General features: G+C 45.3%; 1 protein-coding gene across 1 annotated transcript in view; it reads left to right on the top strand.

Moving 5' to 3' along the window:
• col7a1 (collagen, type VII, alpha 1) overlaps positions 1-18,236 on the top strand; it is a 363,650-nt gene that overhangs the window by 215,418 nt on the left and 129,996 nt on the right. The window contains exons 64-70 of the mRNA XM_060835829.1: positions 1,933-2,013; positions 2,216-2,251; positions 3,599-3,670; positions 6,647-6,691; positions 9,842-9,877; positions 13,884-13,919; positions 15,935-16,039. Of these exons, the coding sequence (XP_060691812.1) occupies positions 1,933-2,013; positions 2,216-2,251; positions 3,599-3,670; positions 6,647-6,691; positions 9,842-9,877; positions 13,884-13,919; positions 15,935-16,039 (411 nt within the window). The remainder of the gene's footprint in view (positions 1-1,932; positions 2,014-2,215; positions 2,252-3,598; positions 3,671-6,646; positions 6,692-9,841; positions 9,878-13,883; positions 13,920-15,934; positions 16,040-18,236) is intronic.

The following is an 18,236-nucleotide window of genomic DNA, read 5'->3' as shown; positions in this document are numbered from 1 at the left end:
ATGTTCTGTCCCAGCCTGCCTTGAAAGTAGGTAAGTGCTGTGTCACCTGTACAGGTGGGCTTGCTGCTTTGGATCCAAAGGTGTAGATGGACAACTTACCAATTGCAGAACAGCAGATTGCAGCATGAAGCTTTCCACAACTCACTTCTCCATCACGCGGCGCCTTCAACAGGAATGGTTCTCCACATGTCGATCATACACCATCTGTCTGTTTCGAGATGTTAACTGGGTCAGATTATAGTCTGACCCAGTTAGCCTGATGAAGGGCTCTTGCCTGAAACGTCGATGCTCCTGATCCTCAGATGCTGCTTGACCTGCTGTGCTTTTACAGCACCACACTCTCTCTACCCTGGGTCAGATTACAGTCTGAGTTACTTCACTCTCTTGCTCTCTCTTCTCCCCTTTTATTTTCTGAACAAAATAGCAGCATAAAGGTCTGCTGAAGGTTTCATTTTTCAGGCAGATGGGACAATGTTTCGTTTGGGATGATATTCAGCATGGACTGGTTGGACCAAAGGGTGTATCGCCGTGCTGTATGACTCTATGGACTGATTGATGCTGATTAAGTGCTGTGATTAGTCAGTAACACCACTGTCAGTCAGATGGAAACACAGAACTTGAATTTTGCCAAGAAGTGCAGCATGTTGCGGGCGCTTGTTGTCTTGTCTTCATCAAGACAAATGCAGAAAGGCCGCATTTCAACCAATCACAACAATTTGTATTACAGGAGAAAGATTTGCACCTTTTTTTGGATTCTCCATGGCAATGCCTTGGCCAATCAGAGTTGACTTTCCAACCAATCAGAAATTTTTTTCCCTTGTAGTACAAGTTGTTGTGATTGGTTGAAATTTGGCATTCTTGCTTGTGTCCTGAAGAAGGCAGGATGAAATCCTTAATCAAAATGTCTCTTTTCAGCAATTGCTGGGAGGTAAACTACATTAATACTCCTAGGTTATCTCAGCTCTGAGCAACAAATGGATTGGGCTACTTATCCCACGCCATTGTTTTATCTTTTCCTCTACTTGACAACCACCACACTGCCATATTGAAGCAAAGTAATGCCTGCTTAAACAATCACAAGCATCAACTTGTTCCAGTTTACCTGCAAGTGGTCGTACAACAAAGACAACGGTTGGATTCGGAAGGCTAACGTCGCTGAGTAGCATTTCAAAATGAATGGAAGTACTTTCACATGTGAATGATCATATGAGGGCCACTTTACCAGAAGTGAATCTTGTTTTCACTGCTCATTTAGGGTCAGTTTCGGGGTCACTGGTCAGTGATGAGGAATGGTGCCTCAAATCCATATGCTCTGCCCTTAGCTGTTCCAAATGGGCAGAGGTTATTACTAATATGTCGATTCTAGTGTTAACTTCACATGGGACTTATCTTCGGCAGGGATGACGCTAGATACTGTTAATGGTCGGTGTCTTTTCCCTAGAGTGGGAGATTAAGTCTAAGGGGCATATTTTTAAGGTGAGAGGAGAGAGATTTAGAAAAGACACAAAGGGCAACCTTTTCACACAGTGAGTGGTTCGCATGTGGAGTGAACTCCTTGAGATGGTGGTGTATATGGGTACAATTTCAATGTTTAAGATAAATAAAGAATGGGAAAGGTTTGAAGGGACATGGGCCAGGAGCAGGCAGGTGGGACCATGTTTAGTTTGGCATTATGTTCGGCATGGACTGGTTAGACCGAAAGGTCTGTTTCCATGCTGTATGACTATATAACATTGAACAGGAAGTATGTGTCCAAGATTAATTGCCTGACTCCCCCTTATTACTATCACTGGATGACATATAAAATGCTCAATTTTTACTTGTCATCATGATACTTTATATTGATTTTTTTTTGTCATGTCTGTTATTTTCTTTCAAAAGTATATATAAAAGAATAGAACCTGAACTACTGTTTCTGCCTCCTGGACACAGGGTGACCGAGGATCCCCGGGGCTGGACGGCAGAAGTGGACAAGATGGGAAGAATGGTCCACCTGGCCTCCCTGGATTGAGGGTGAGTATTAGGCCCAGACCGGGTTCAGCATAATGCAGTCACCCCGCTGACTGGACCAGAGGAATGGGTTGCTCGGGGGACAGTTTTGTAGGTTCAGTTGCAGGTGACCCACGGATTAATGTGCACCCCCAGGAAACGTCAACTGAAATCTGTCATGTGGCTTTGCCGGTTTTCAAGTCTGTGCTGTGCTTTTGTTTTTCAGGGCGAGACGGGGAAGCAAGGTCAACCCGGAAGGGATGTAAGTGAGCCACACTTTGAGGCCTCTCCTGTAGGCCCGTTCTGCTGGTTTCTTTCATATTTGACGGTTCAAATCACACTGAGGCTTGGCTTCCTCTCTATCCTCCTCTCTGGGATATGTATTTTCCTCCAATTCTGGGTTCTTTAATGCCCCTGCACGCCCCTTACCTTTCAACGATCCAGGAGCTCTGTGACACCTCCCTCAACTTCTGCATCCCTGGTCCTTTGGGATGCATGTAGAAACTTCCTTCTTTGAGTCAGCTTTGTGCTTAACTGTTATAATTCATCTTTCTTCAGCTTGGCTTTTGTTTGATTACCCTCCTGTGAAGTAACTTGTGACAATTTCCCATGTCAACGGTACCATACAAATACACATTGTAGTGAATTGGAGTGTAAATTAACGCTCAGCAATTAATTAAAATGATGCCTGAGAGTTACTATGATCACAATAGTTAAGCTAATGGATGGGCCTGAGGAAGCTACTAAGAAATAGGAACAGGAGTAGGCCATTCGGCCCCTCAAGCCTGCTCCACCATTCAGTAGGATCATGGCTGATCCAATATCCCTCATGTCCACTTTCCTGCCTTTTTCCTGTAACCCGACCTCAGTCTCAAATATGCTCTAGGAGTCTGTCCCCACAGCTCTCTGAGACAAGGAGTTCCAAAGACTCTCAACCTTCTGAGAGAAGAAATTCCTCCTCATCTCAGTCCTAAATTGGTGCCCCTTTATTCTGAGACTATGCCCTCTGCTCCTAGACTCTCCCATGAGGGGAGATATCCTCTCAGAGTTGACCCTGTCAAGCTCCTTAAGAATCCGATATGTTTCAATGAGATCACCTCTCATTCTTTTAAGCTCCAGTGAGTAATCTTAACCTGTTGAGTCTTTGCCCACAAGACAATCCCTCCATACCGGGGATTATCCTGGTTAACCTTCTTTGAACTGTGTCCAATTTGAATAACTTGCATTAAATAAATAAAACTGCTGACAGTAGTTTGCATGTGGTTTTACCAGCACCTTAAGACTTCCCGATTCTTAAAATGCAAGCCTTTTGAGATGAGGACCAATGTGCCATTAGCCTTCCTGGTTACCTGCTGCTCTGTGTTTTGTGCACATGTTTCCCAAATCCCCTTGTATTGTTGCTTTCTGCTTTTCTCACCATATTCTTTGATCCTCATTACACTACCGCCCCGCTGTGGCGACGCAAGAAACATGACACGCATGATTACCCGCACTGTTTGAGAGGAAGGAAACTAGATTCAGTGGGAGAGCGGCTGAAGTTGGTTTTGCCTCGGTTGTCCTGTCACCATGAAAGTGATGGTGAAACATTCTGGGTATTTTTACAATGCAGGGTTTGCCAGGCCTGAGGGGAGAACAAGGACCACCAGGAGCTGTGGGCCCTCCTGGCTTGTCGGGGAATCCCGTAAGTCACACGTTTCAGAATTTTCTTTTAAAGTTTAATTAATGAACTCAAGTGAAGTTTAATCCGTGCTCTGACCTTTCTCGCTGTGCACCAACAATTTCCAATTGAGCAGCTGGAAACCATCTAGAGATGAATAGGCTGGGGCTTCATTACCTGGAGGGTCAGAGGCTGAGGAGTGACCTTATAGAGGTTTATAAAACCATGGGGAGGCATGGATAGGGTAAATGGACAAGGTCTTTTCTCCAGGGTAGGTGAGTCCAAAACTACAGGACATAGGTTTAAGATTAGAGGGGAAGTATTTAAAAGGGACCTCAGGGGCAACGTTTTCAAGCAGAGGATAGATGTGTGTATAGGAGAGGAAGTGGTGGAGGCTGTTACAATCAAAAGGCATCTGAATAGGAATAGTTTAGAGGGATATGGGCCAAGTGCTGGCATATGGGACTAGATTATTTCAGGATCAACGTGGGCGAGTTGGACTGAAGGGTCTGTTTCAGTGCTATACATCTCTATGACCCTATGACGTCACAGGTTGCTCTCCCACAGACTAAGCATCTTTCAAATGGGGATCTAATCCCCCTCCCCCACCACCCACTGCTCCAATGGACAGGGTGGTAACTGTAGAAGAGAGAATCTGTTGTGAGTAACTGTCGTAGTCAGTACTTCCATCTAGAAGGACAAGATACATGGGAACACCACCCCCTGCAAGTTCCGCTCCAAGCCACTCACCATCCTGACTTGGAAATATATTGCCATTCCTTCACTGTTGGCTGGGTCAAAATCCTGGAATTCCCTCCCTTAGGGCATTCTGGGTCAACTCACAGCAGGTGGTTCAAAAAGGTAGCTCACCCCCACCTTCTCAAGGGGGCATCTAGGGATGGGCAATAAATTCTGGCTCCAAGACTGGCACTGGAATGTTCTGGCATATCAGAAAATATCATACATATGAGTTAGGCCCCAGAAAGTCATCGACGCTCTGGGAGAGATGGACCAACAGAGTGGGTTCTCATTGGAGATTGGCGTTTTCGTGACAAAACATATTCCCTGCTGTTTTCACCCCCAACAACCCCCTTCCCAGTTCTGCTGTAAGCCATGATGCCAAAGTGTAGAGATTACCTTAAAAATGTGTTGCTGGAAAAGCGCAGCAGGTCAGGCAGCATCAAAGGAACAGGAGAATCGACGTTTCGAGCATAAGCTGCTTGACTTGCTGCGCTTTTCCAGCAACACATTTTTAAGCTCTGATCTTCAGCATCTGCAGTCCTCACTTTCTCCCTGTAGAGATTACCTGTTTGGTGATCTACCTCTAAATTCACTCAGCTGATCCACTGGTGTCAGTCAGCACCAAAAGCTCATGAAAGATGGATTCAAATGACCAGTGTAGCGGAGTGGTTCAAAATGAATTGCAAAGGTCTGGTATAAATGATGAAAATCATACATTGATGTGAGTATGCTCTCTGCTGTGGTCAAATTCACTGGAACTTTCTGAAATGTCTTGGATAGATTCACAATCACCGATTCTTCTTCTTGTTATTGAGTATACCACCTGCGAGATGCACTGCAGAAATTCACCAAAGATCCTCCAGCAACACCTTCCAAACCCATGACCACTCCCGTCTAGAAGGACAAGGGCAGCAGATACATGGGAACACAACCCCTGCAAGTTTCCCTCCAAGCCACTCACCATCCGGACTTGGAAATATATCGCTGTTCCTTCACTATCGCTGGGTTGAAGTTCTGGAATTCCCTCCTTGATGGCATTACGGGTCAACCCATAGCAGGTGGACTGCAGCGGTTCAAGAAGGCAGCTCAATTCCCCCCCACCTCCCCCCTTCTCAAGGGGCTGCTAGGGATGGGCAATAAATGCTGGGCCCAGCCTGAGATGCCCACATCCCACAAAAATGTTAAATAAGAAGTGCATTTGGCAAGACTCAGCCCTGATAACCAGGATGAGTTTATTACATGGTACTGAGTAGCTAGTTACAAAAAATCTGAGTTACTTGAGATTACCTTGTCAGACCTCAGGTTAGCTGTAAGTGTAAGTACATATGTCTGTTGGTTATTTGGAATGAAATGGAAGAGCAGCAGGATTAGCACACTAGCAAAAACATTCTGGTACTTCCCAGGAACAGTCCTTCATATTCTGATGAATGGAGATTACCTGGTGATATCAGTTAATGTTTTCAGCCTTTACAGAACTTTTAGTTTAATGTCACCTATCCACAGCTGATGAAGATTAATTTGAAACAAAGGTATTGAGTGTAGTGAGGGAAGGATTAGAGATGGGGCTTTGCAGCATTTAAACATTTTCTAATCTAAGATATTATTAATCACACAACACCAGGTTATAGTCCAACATGTTTATTTAGAAGCACTAGCTTTCGGAGCATTGCCCCTTCATCAGGTAGCTGCCTGATTTTTACCTTTGCCCACCCAGTCCAACACCGGCGCCTCCACATCATGGCTAAGGTATTATAACAGAGCTGGGACTTGAACCTCGGCCTCCTGGCTCAGAGGTAGGAATACCACTGTAGAAGGCAGCGACGCCTCTGAAAGATAGCAGTGCAGTGGTGGGATTTAAACTTGAATCTAAAATCTTAGACCACTCAGCCACACCACCAGCTGGGCAATTCTTATATTTGGTTCTTTGTCATTTTAATTAATCTCAATGCCAGGATCCTCAAACACAATCCGGTAAGAATTGTTAGTTGTTAAATGCTAGTGAGGTGAGGAGATGTTAGCCAGGGGTCTCATTCTCGTTCACTGACTCTTGTGCTGAGGACGGCATCTGGGTTGACTGTGATGCTAACCAACAGTCAACTGTGTTCCAACACTTACTGTCTAAATGAGACTAAGAAGGGTGAGCAGTCTTTACCATGCCCTGCATCAACATTTTCTTATGAAAGGAGGTAAGGAAATAAAATACCCCAACAGATTTTTATTGTTAGTGTACTGATTGACTTTTTTTTTGTCTGTATCCAGGGTAAACCAGGGATTGATGGAAAGCCAGGAATTCCTGGAAAGAATGTAAGTATTTCCAAAGTATTATACAAAATATCCCACCAACGCTGGAATCTGACAGTGCAGAGGAGGTGAATGCTGTGTTTGTGACGAGTTACAGAACCTGAACGGGAAGTGTGATACCGTTCCTTGACAATACACTACCCTCACCCCGCAAACCCCCACCCAGCCATCTTCCCAGAATGCAGCATAAAGTCATGTACAGCATGGAAACAGACCCTTCGGTCCAACCTCTCCACACCGCCCAGATATCCCAACCCAATTTAGTCCCACCTGCCAGCACCTGGCCCATATCCCTCCAAACCCTTCCTATTCATATACTCATCCAAATGCCTCTTAAATGTTGCAATTGTACCAGCCTCCACCACTTCCTCTGGCAGCTCATTCCATACATGTACCAACCTCTGCGTGAGAAAGTTGCCCCTTAGGTCTCTTTTATATCTTTCCCCTCTCACCCTACAGCTATGCCCTCTAGTTCTGGACTCCCCGATCCCAGGGAAAAGACATTGTCTATTTATCCTATCCATGACCATCATACTTTTGTAAACCTCTATAAGGTCACCCTTCAGCGTCCGACGCTCCAGGGAAAACAGCCCCAGCCTTTTCAGCCTCTCCCTGTAGCTCAGATCCTCCAACCCTGGCAACATCCTTGTAAATCTTTTCTGAACCCTTTCAAGTTTCACAACATCTTCCCGATAGGGAGGAGACCAGAATTGCATGCAATATTCCAACAGTGGCCTAACCAATGTCCTGTACAGCCGCAACATGACCTCCCAACTCCTGTACTCAATACTCTGACCAATAAACGAAAGCATACCAAACGCCGCCTTCACTATCCTATCTACCTGCGACTCCACTTTCAAGGAACTATGAACCTGCACCCCAAGGTGTCTTTGTTCAGCAACACTCCCTAGGACCTTACCATTAAGTGTATAAGTCCTGCTAAGATTTGCTTTCCCAAAATGCAGCACCTCGCATTTATCTGAATTAAACACCATCTGCCACTTCTCAGCCCATTAGCCCACCTGGTCCAGATTCCATTGTAATCTGAGGTAACCCTCTTCGCTGTCCACTACACCTCCAATTTTGTTGTCATCTGCAAACTTATTAACTGTACCTCTTATGCTCGCATCCAAATCATTTATGTAAATGACAAAATGTAGAGGACCCAGCACCGATCCTTGTGGCACTCCACTGGTCACAGGCTTCCAGTCTGAAAAACAACCCTCCACCATTACCCTCTGTCTTCTACCTTTGAGCCAGTTATGTATCCAGAACTGTATGCAGTTCAAGATGGTGACTCACTACCAGCATCTCCAGGGTAGTGAGGGATGGGCGACAACAGCTGGCCCACTCTGACACCCACAGCCTTGGATATTAAAAAAAAAACTGCAGGCCATTTGTCACATTGTACCTCTGCCAAAAAATTTCAGCCAGGCCTCTCTTTTCACGTCACCCAACAGGATTTTCCAAATCCAACTCCCTCAGGAAGAAACTGAGGCCTCCACCACTCCCAGGCCTTAGCCTGGCCTGAGACAGGTAAGCTATCACAAGGAGAGCAGTGCCTGAGCAATTCTCCCAAATAGGGTGGCACAGTGGTTAACACTGCTTCCTCACAGAGCCAGGACCCTGGATTCTGTTCTCGCCTTGGATGACTGTAGATTTTGCATGTTCTCCTTGTGTCTGCATGGGTTTCCTCCTAGTGCCCTGGTTCCCTCCCACAGTCTAAAGATGTGCAGGTCATAGATTCATAGAGATGTACAGCACAGAAACAGGCCCTTTGGTCCAACTTGTCCACGCCAACCAGATATCCTAAACTAATCCAGTCATATTTGCCAGCATTTGGCCCATTAGCCTCTAAACCCTTTCTATTTATGTAACCATCCATTAGCCTTTTAAATGCTGCAATTGTACCAGCCTCCACCACTTCCTCTGGCAGCTCTTTCCATACACGTACCACCCTCTGTGTGAAAAAAGTTGCCCCTTAGGTCCCTTTTAAATCTTTTCCCTCCCATCCTGAACCCATGCCCTCTAGTTTTGGACTTCACCACTTCAAGGAAAAGATCTGATCTTTTAATCCTATCCATGACCCTCATGATTTTATAAGCCTCTATCAGGTCACCCCTGATGCTGCAGGTGAATTGGCTATGTTAACTTGTCCTGTAGTGTCCAGAGATATGCAGGTTAGGTGGGTTAGCCATGGGAAATGCAGGGTTACAGGGAATAGGGTAGGGGATGGGTCTGGGTGGGATGCTGTATGGAGGGTCGATGTGGGTGGGCTAAATGATCTGCTTCCACATTGCAGGGATTCTGTGACTCTGTACTGCCCTCCATGAGATTCTGACCCAGCCAGTGACAGGAACCAATAAAAATAAACACAGCGTCTCAAGTGGAAATAAAGATCCAGTAGCACTTTTTTTTTAAATAAAAGAGAATGTGTGCAATTCCCAAGTGCTATTGAGCCAATGTTTATTGCTGAACCCATTTTACCAATAACTCATCATTCTCACATCTCTCTGGGATCTTCCTGTGCGCTAGTTGGCTTCCCTAGGTTACAATAACAGCAACACGGCAGAAGGACATGGTTGGCTGTAAAGTGCTTTGGGATGTCCTGAAGCCTGACAGAAACCTCCTCCTTGTGATTATTTATCCCATTTTCCTGTTCTGTCATTTTGGGAGGGACCTGGAAAAAAAAATTAAGAAAAGAAAAAAAAAATAAAAATTGGGAGATGTCAGGGGTGGGTTCTTTACCCAGAGAGTGGTGGGGGCATGGAATGCGCTGCCCGTGGCAGTGGTAGAGTCAGAATCATTGACGTCCTTTAAGTGGCAATTGGATAGGTACATGGATGGGTGCATAATCTTGGATAGATGTTCGGCACAACATCGTCGGCCGAAGGGCCTGTTCTGTGCTGTATTGTTCTATGTTCTATGTTCTATGTTCAAGGGTATAGAATGGATTACAGGCCCCAACATGAGGCCCAGCCAGATCCGATGTCACTTCCTCCTGCTGTTGCTCGAATGGAGAGAAAGCAGAAAGTACGAAACTGAACTTGCGCAATCAGCCATGGTCATGCAGAGTGGGTAGTGCAGGATCGCAGGGCCGAATGGCCCACATACTTTCTACATTTCTTTGTTAATCTTTCTGCTTTTCCCTAGGGAGAGAACGGGATTTCAGGAGAGGACGGAAAAAAGGTAGGCGGGACGAGGAATTGGTTGACTCTATTTCGAACCAAGGGCAGACATTCCAGATATGGGCCTTCTACCCTAGCACTCCCCCCTCAGAAAATCCGTCACTCATTTCCCAAAATCCCTCTTCCCCCCCCCTTCCCAAAATCCTTCTCCCCTTTCCCAAAATCCCTCTCCCTTCCCCAGAATCACTCACCCGCACCCAAAATCCTTGTTCTCCTTTCCCAAATTCCTTATCCCCTTCACAAAATCCCTGTTCCCCTTTCCCAAAATCCTTACCCCCTTCCCAAAATCCCTGTCCCTCCTTCCCAAAATCCCTGTTTCTCTATTCCCAAAATCCCTGTTCTGCTTTCCCAAAATCCTTACCTCTTTCCCAAACTCCCTGTCCCTCCTTCCCAAAATCCCTGTTCTCCTTTCCCAAAATCCCTGTTCCGCTTTCCCACAATTCCTTTTCCCCTTCCCAAAATCCTTCTCCCCTTCCCAAAATCTCTGTTCCCCCTTCCCAGAATCCATCTCCCCTCCCAAAATCCCTGTTCTCCTTTCCCAAAATCCTTAACCCCTTCCCAAAATCCCTGTCCCTCCTTCCCAAAATCCCTGTCCCTCCTTTCCAAAATCCCTGTTCTCCTTTCCCAAAATCCCTGTTCCGCTTTCCCAAAATTCCTTTTCCCCTTCCCAAAATCCTTCTCACCTTCCCAAAATCTCTGTTCCCCTTCCCAGAATCCATCTCCCCTCCCAAAATCCATGTTTCACCCCTTCCCAAAATCCTTATCCCCTTCCCAAAATCCTTGTTTCCCCCTTCCCAAAATCCCTGTTCTCCTTTCCCAAAATCCTTATCCGCTTCCCAAAATTCCTGCCCCTCCTTCCCAAAATCCCTGTCCTCCTTTCCCAAAATCCCTGTTTTGCCTTACCAAAATTCCTTTTCTCCTTCCCAAAATCCTTCTCCCCTTCCCAAAATCTCTGCTCCCCCTTCCCATAATCCATGTTCCCTCCTTCCCAAAATCTCTCTCCCCCTCCCAAAATCCCTTGTGGCCTTTCCCAAACATTCCTTCACCCCCTTCCCAAAAATTCCTTCACCCCTTCCCAAAATCCCTCTGCCCCCTTCCCAAACGTTTTACATCTTTTATTTGACCCCCCTTGCACTGAGTCACACCCTGACGCGATGTGGGGAGGGGGAGGTTGTCTATGGCAACAATTCCTGGAATGATGGTGGGGCTTGAAGCAGTGAGACCCAGTGGGTTGTTGCTGAACCAGACAGGCGTGATAAGGAGCTTCCGAAATTGTTAAAGGATTCAAGTTTACCTAGAGCTCCTGCGGCCCAGTGCTCTCTCAGTTTGAAATCACAGGAACGTCAACACCACAGTCAAGAAAGCACAACAACATCCCTACTTCCTCAGGAGGCTAAGGAAATTCAGCATGTCCACAGGGACTCTTACCGTGCACCGTAGAAAGCATCCTCTCTGGGTGCCTCACAGCTTGGTTTGGTAATTGTTCTTCTCAGGAGCACAGGAAACCACAGAGAATCGTGAACACAGGTCACAAACCAGCCTTGCATCCACTGACTCCATCTACACTTCCCAGTGCCTCGGGAAAGCAACCAACATCATCAAAAACCCCTCCCACCCTGGGTATATTCTCTGCCATTGGGCGGAAGATATAAAAGTTTGTGTGCACATACAAGTCGATTCAAGTACAACTTCTCCCCTGCTGTTCTCAGACTTCTGAATGAACCTGTGAAATTTTCAATGTTAATGTTGATCTCGCTCTGCAGCTGTAACATTGCATTCCTTGCTCTGTTTTATTACCCTAATGCACTTTGTATGATATGATCTGTCGGCATTGCACGCAAAACAATTTTTTTTCACTGTACCTAGGCACACATGACAATAATAAATCACATCAAATCAAATCAGAAATTGTTACTGCGCTGAAAAAGGCCATTCAGCCCATTATGGTGGCTCCTCTTCAAATGAGCATCTCACTTTGTTCCAATCCCTGCCTTCTCTCTTTAGCCCTGCACACCCTTACTTCACCAACAACTATCTAAACCCCTTTTTTAGTGCCTCGTTTGAACCTTCTTCAGCCACACTGTCAGGTTGTGCATTCCAGAACATAACCCTTCGCTGCGTTAAAAGTTTCTCATCATATCACTTTTGCTTCCTCCATTAATTGCTTTTACTCTGTGCCTTCTCATTCTCACTCCCTTCATGACTGGGAACAGCTTCACCTTATTTACACTGTCCAGCCCACTAATGATTTTGAAAACATCAATCGCATCGCCTCTCGGCCTCCTTGTCTCCAAGGAAAACTGTTCCAACTTCTTCAACCTGTCTTCAGAATTGGAATTCCTAATCCCTGGAACCATTCTCTTAAGTCACTCCTGCACTTTCTCAAGTGGGTTTGCATCCTTTCTAAAATGCACTACCAGCATTGGGTAGCATGGTGGTTCACTGCTGCCTCAGAGCGCCATGGACCCGGGTTCTTCCAGGTGCTCCAGTTTCTTCCCACAGTCCAAAGATGTGCAGGTTAGGTGGATTAGCCATGCTCAATTCCCCCATGGTGTTCAGGGATGTGTAGGTTCGGTGCATTAGTCAGGGACAAATAAGGAGTAATAGGGTAGAGGAAAGGGTCTGGGTGGCTTACTCTTCAGAGGGCAGGTGTGGACTTGTTAAGACAAATAGCCTATTTCCACACCGTAGGGATTCTGTGATTCAGAACTGTATGCAGTACTCCAGCTGAGTCTGTACAAGTTCAACATTGAGGAGAAAGTGAGGACTGCAGATGCTGGAGATCAGAGCTGAAAAATGTGTTGCTGGAAAAGCGCAGCAGGTCAGGCAGCATCCAAAGAGCAGGAGAATCGACGTTTCATGTCCGAAACGTCGATTCTCCTGCTCTTTGGATGCTGCCTGACCTGCTGCGCTTTTCCAGCAACACATTTTTCAGACAAGTTCAACATTACCCTTGTTGCTCTTGTACTCTACACTTCTATGAATAAAACATGGAATACTTGCTTAACTGCTCTCAACCTGTTACCTTTAATGACTTATGCACATTTGCACCCAGGTCACTCCCTCACCCCCTTCAGAGTGAAACACTTTATTGTATATTGCCTAGTTATGTTCATTGTGGAGTCTTTGTGGATGTGCTGCATTTCCTTAGCCTCATGAGGAAGTAGGGACATTGTTGTGCTTTCGTAACTGTTGTGTCAGCATATCTGTGATTCCAAAATGTATCAACTCAGGGCAGGCAGTGCCAGGTGGTATTATCATGATACTGTTAATCCAGGTAATGGTCTAGGGATCTGGGTTTGAATGCGGCCATGGTAGATGGTGGAACTTGAGTTCAATGTTTTAAAAAATCTGCAGTTCAGAGTCTATGAAACCATCCTCGAAAAAGCCACCTGGTTCACATATCTTTTTAGGAAAGAAACTGCCATCCTGACCTGGTCTGGCTCCACGTGACTCCAGACCCACAGCCATCTGGGTAGATTCCTAACTACCCTCTGGGCCCAGCCAGCAACATGCGCATCCTGTGAATGAATAGAAATTGCTTGCAGCGTCTCCCCACCCCCCAGATTCCTGAGGGTAATTAGGGATGGACAATAAATTCTGGATGGGCCAGGAACAATCATCATTCCTTAATCCAATAAAAATAAAAAATGGTGAGGAGGAAAATAAAGTGGAACCTCCAATTTTGACCATATTGATACCAATTCTCATAAATGGTGGGAAATAATTGTTGCCCAACTTAGTGCAGTATTTATCTCGGGATGTGAGTAAGGTTTAGTCTAACACTGATTTAAAAAACACTGGAACAATGCAAGGACAGCTGAAATCATCTGTGATGGCTTCTTATAATGGCGGTTAGTTGGAGTGTGGGTAATGAAATTCCTGCTGCCATTGTAGGAGATAGAACTTAGGCTGTGCTCAGCGAAGGTAAGTTACCTGGCCGCTGTGGAGTTGCCGTTTATTTATTTATTTATTAATAACCTGTTGTGTTCTGTTTATGTTTTTAGGGTGAGAAAGGTGATCCAGGAAACCCTGCAAGAGATGTACGTATTTGTCATTGCTTCATCCAGCATGAGCCAATGGCTTGGGTTACTTGGCTTATTGTCAATGTTAACCATGTTAAAAATGTCATTGTTTCTCCTATAAAACTCAAAGGCAGCCCAGAATTGTACCCACAATATTATGCCACATGTAATAAGAATTTAACTTTAGATTAGATTACTTACAGTGTGGAAACAGGCCCTTCGGCCCAACAAGTCCACATCGACCCGCAACCCACCCGTACCCCTACATTTACCCCTTTACCTAACACTACGGGCAATTTAGCACGGCCAATTCACCTGACCCACACATCTTTGGACTGTGGGAGGAAACTGGAGCACCCGGAGGAAACCCACGCAGACACGGGGAGAATGTGCAAACTCCACACAGTCAGTCACCTGAGTCAGGAATTGAACCCAGGTCTCTGGCGCTGTGAGGCAGCAGTGCTAAACCACTGTTCTAACCAGTGCTAACTTCTTCCATGTCACTAAATCACTGAGGAGTTGGTGGCAATGGAAGAGGAATCAGGGGTATAATTTACCACCTGCACTGAGTCTTCTGTCACGGCATGGTGGGTCAGTGGTTAGCACTGCTGCTTACAGCACCAGGGACCCCAGTTCAGTTCTACTCTCGGATGACTGTGTGGAGTTTGCACATTCTCCCCATGTCTGCATGGATTTCCTCTGGATACTCTGGTTTCTTCCCACAGTCCAAAGTTGTGCAGATTAGGTAGATTGACCATGAGAATTTGCTCAGAGTGTTTGGGGATGTATAGGTTAGGTGGATTAGCCATGGAAATGCAGGGGATAGAGTAGTCGGGGGTGAATTTGGGTGGGATACTCTTTGGAGGGCCAGTGTGGACTTGTTGGGCCAAATGGCCTGTTTCAATGTTGTAAGGATCCTACGATTGTGATATTTAGTTATATCTGTGAACAACCACAATCATTGATGGTCCAGCCATTTATCTTCCTTGAGTCAAGAGATTTTTTTTTCCTGAATAAATGTTCTGAATGAATTAGATCACTAGCTTTCACTTATAGTTACCAGACCTAATGTAGTTGCCCACTTTGAACTAACAATGTTGCACTCTCCTCTATACCATGATGCAGCATGGAAGGAATAGGGCCTTGCTACAAAATGGTAGCATCTATACGTCTAGGTCAGACGAAATTTAAGTCCCACTGGCCCTGGAGGTGTATCATAACACTCTTTCAGAGGTTGTTGTAATATTGTGGAGGAAGCAACTCTCTATCTATGCTGGTAAATCTCCCAAGAATCCTATATGTTTCAATAAATTCTCCGAAACTCCAAGGACTACAGACTCAACATCTTCTCATTAGACAGTCCCTCCATACCTGAGATCAACCGAGTGAGCAATCTCTGGATTGCCTCCAATGCCATTATACCTTAGTTTAGATAAGGACCCAGAACTGTTCACAATCTTCCAGCTGTGACCTGACCAGTGCCTTATACAGTTCTAGCAAGACTTGCCTTTTTTATACTCCATTCCCGTTTAAATGAAGGACATTTCCTTTCCCTATTACTGGCTGAACATGAAATATGAGCTTTTTATTATTCATACTCTGTCTCACAACGGTAGGACCCTCAAATCCCTCTGTTCTATAGCTTTCTGCGGTCTTTCCCCATTTAAATAATATTCACCTTTTCTATTCTTCTTGAAGACGGGTTACACCCGAAACATTGACTTCTCCACCTCCTGATGCGGCCTGCTTGATGTGTTCTTCCAACCTCCTGTCTGTCTACCCTTCCTTTCTTCCTGCCAATATGCATCACCTCACATTTTCCCACATTATTTTCCATCTACCGGGTTTTTGTCTATTTACCTGACCTGGCCATAATTTCCTGATCCTGACTCATTGTTTATGTGCTGAAAAATGTGTTGCTGGAAAAGCGCAGCAGGTCAGGCAGCATCCAAGGAGCAGGAGAATCGACGTTTCGGGTATAAGCTTATGCAGTCCTCACTTTCTCCTCATTGTTTATGTGATAATCCAACTAGGGTCGAGATGGTGCTAAAGGTGTGCGTGGAGACCCTGGGCTGCCAGGACTCATTGGCCCACCTGGGCTTCCAGGTGTGATCGGACTTCCAGGACCTCCTGGGCAGGTATGTGATACTCCACATGGATGCAGCACAGAAACAAACCCTTTGGTCCAACTCATCCATGCCGACCAGATATCTTAAATTAATCTATTCCCATTCGCTAGCATTTGGCCAAATTTTTCTAAACCCTTCCTATTCATATATCCATCCAGATGCCTTTTAAATGTTGTAATTGAACCAGCCTCCACTACTTCCTTTGCCAGCTCATTCCGTACCTCACCATCCTCTGCTTTAAAAAGTTACCCCTTGGGTCCTTTTTATATCTTCCCGTCTCACCTTCAACCTATGCCCTCTAGTTTTGGACTCCCCTAACTGGGGGAAAAGATCTTGTCTATTTACACCGTCCATGCCCCTCATAATTTTATAAACCTCTATAAAGTCAACCTTCAGCCTCCGACGCTCCAGCAGTCTATTCATCCCCTCCCTGTAGCTCAAATCCTCCAATACCGGCAACATGCTTGTAAATCTTTCCTGCTCCCTTTCCTATAGGAGGGAGACCAGAATTGCACACAGTATTCCAAAAGTGGCCTAACCAATGTCCTGTACAGCTGCAACATGACCTCCCAACTCCTATACTCAAAGCATGACCAATAAGAGCAAGCGTACCAAATCCTTCTTCACCACCCTGTCTGTCTGTGACCCCAGCTTACAGGAATTATGAACTTGCACCCCTCGGCTTCTTTGTTCAGCAACACTTTCTAGGACCCTGCCTTTAAATCCTGCCCTGATTGGCCTTTCCAAAATGCAGCACCTCATGTTTTTTCTAAATTAAATTCATCTGCAACTTCTTGATTATTCTGATCAAGGTCCTGTTGTATGTTGAGGTAATCATCTTCCTTGTCCACTACACCACCAAGTTTGGTCTCATCTGCAAACTTACTAAATATACCTGATATCCATATCATATTCATAACCAAATCATTTATATAAATGACAAAAAGCAGAGAACTCAGCACCGAAACTTGCAACGCACTGTCGGTCACAGGACTCCAGTCCGAAAAGCAACTCTCCACCACCACCCTCTGTGTCCTACCTTCAAGCCAAGTTTATATCCAAATGGTTAGCTCTCCCTAGATTCCACGTAATCTAAACTTGCTAACCAGCCTATCATGTGGAACCTTGTAGAATGCCTTGCTGCAGTCCATGTAGACAACATCCACCGCTCTGCCCTCATCAACCTTCTTTGTCACGGCTTCAGAAAACTCGATCAAGTTCATGAGACATGATTTCCCATGCACAAAGCCATGCTGACTGTTCCCATTCAGTCTTTACCTTTCCAAATACATGTAAATCCTGCCCCTCAGAATCCCCTCCAACAACTTGCCCACCACTGACATCAGGCTCACCAGTCGATAGTTCCCTGGCTATTCCTTACCACCTTAAATAATAGTACCACCTTAACAATCCTCCAGTTTTCTGGAACTTCACCTGGGGCTATCAGTGATACAAATATCTCAGCAAGGGCCCCAGCAATCACTTCCCTAGCTTCCCACAGAGTTCTGGGATACACATGAACAGGTCCTGGGGATTTAACCACCTTTGTGTTTTCAGACATCCAGTACCACCTCTTCTGTAATATGGACACTTTTCAAAGTATCATTATTTATTTCCCCAAGTTCTCCAGCTTCCATGCCATTCTCCACAGTAAACACTGATGTGAAATACTCGTTTAGAATCTCAGGAGGCAGGAATATCCTCCCTCAGTCCCTTATCCCTTATGAAAAACACCACTCACCCTCATCTCTTGCCCCCTCCTTTCTATACTTCCTATTGCACCTGTACCCTGATAGGGTTAGGGTTATGGACCAGACCAGACCCTTCTCACCTTTAACGTATTGTAAGGACACAGCCTAGATGCTCACTTTCCTACTTATTTAAAGGCAAGTGTAATTGGTGTACCATGTGGTTTTAATCAAAGCACACTTTAATCTTACAACACAGTTAAAATACATAAAAAGGAATTGGCATAACTTTAATTCTGTTGAAATGGTGTATTATTTAACCACTAATCATCATCTGTTCCAATAAAGGCAGTAAACATACCCTTTGATAAAAATGTAACTCAGCAAAACAGTTGCAATTCATGTGCGCTGTCTATCTCTGGAAATGAAACAATCTGCCCCTGTTTGATTTTGAAGAGGAAGCATCGCTCTCTGCGATTTCACGCTGGGAACTTCGCTCCAACAGTTAGCAGAAACCT

Source organism: Hemiscyllium ocellatum, chromosome 14, assembly GCF_020745735.1.
Source record: "Hemiscyllium ocellatum isolate sHemOce1 chromosome 14, sHemOce1.pat.X.cur, whole genome shotgun sequence".
Lineage (NCBI taxonomy): Eukaryota > Metazoa > Chordata > Chondrichthyes > Orectolobiformes > Hemiscylliidae > Hemiscyllium > Hemiscyllium ocellatum.
Note: the sequence above shows the minus strand (reverse complement) of the source record. Positions and strands in the feature narration are given on the sequence as shown.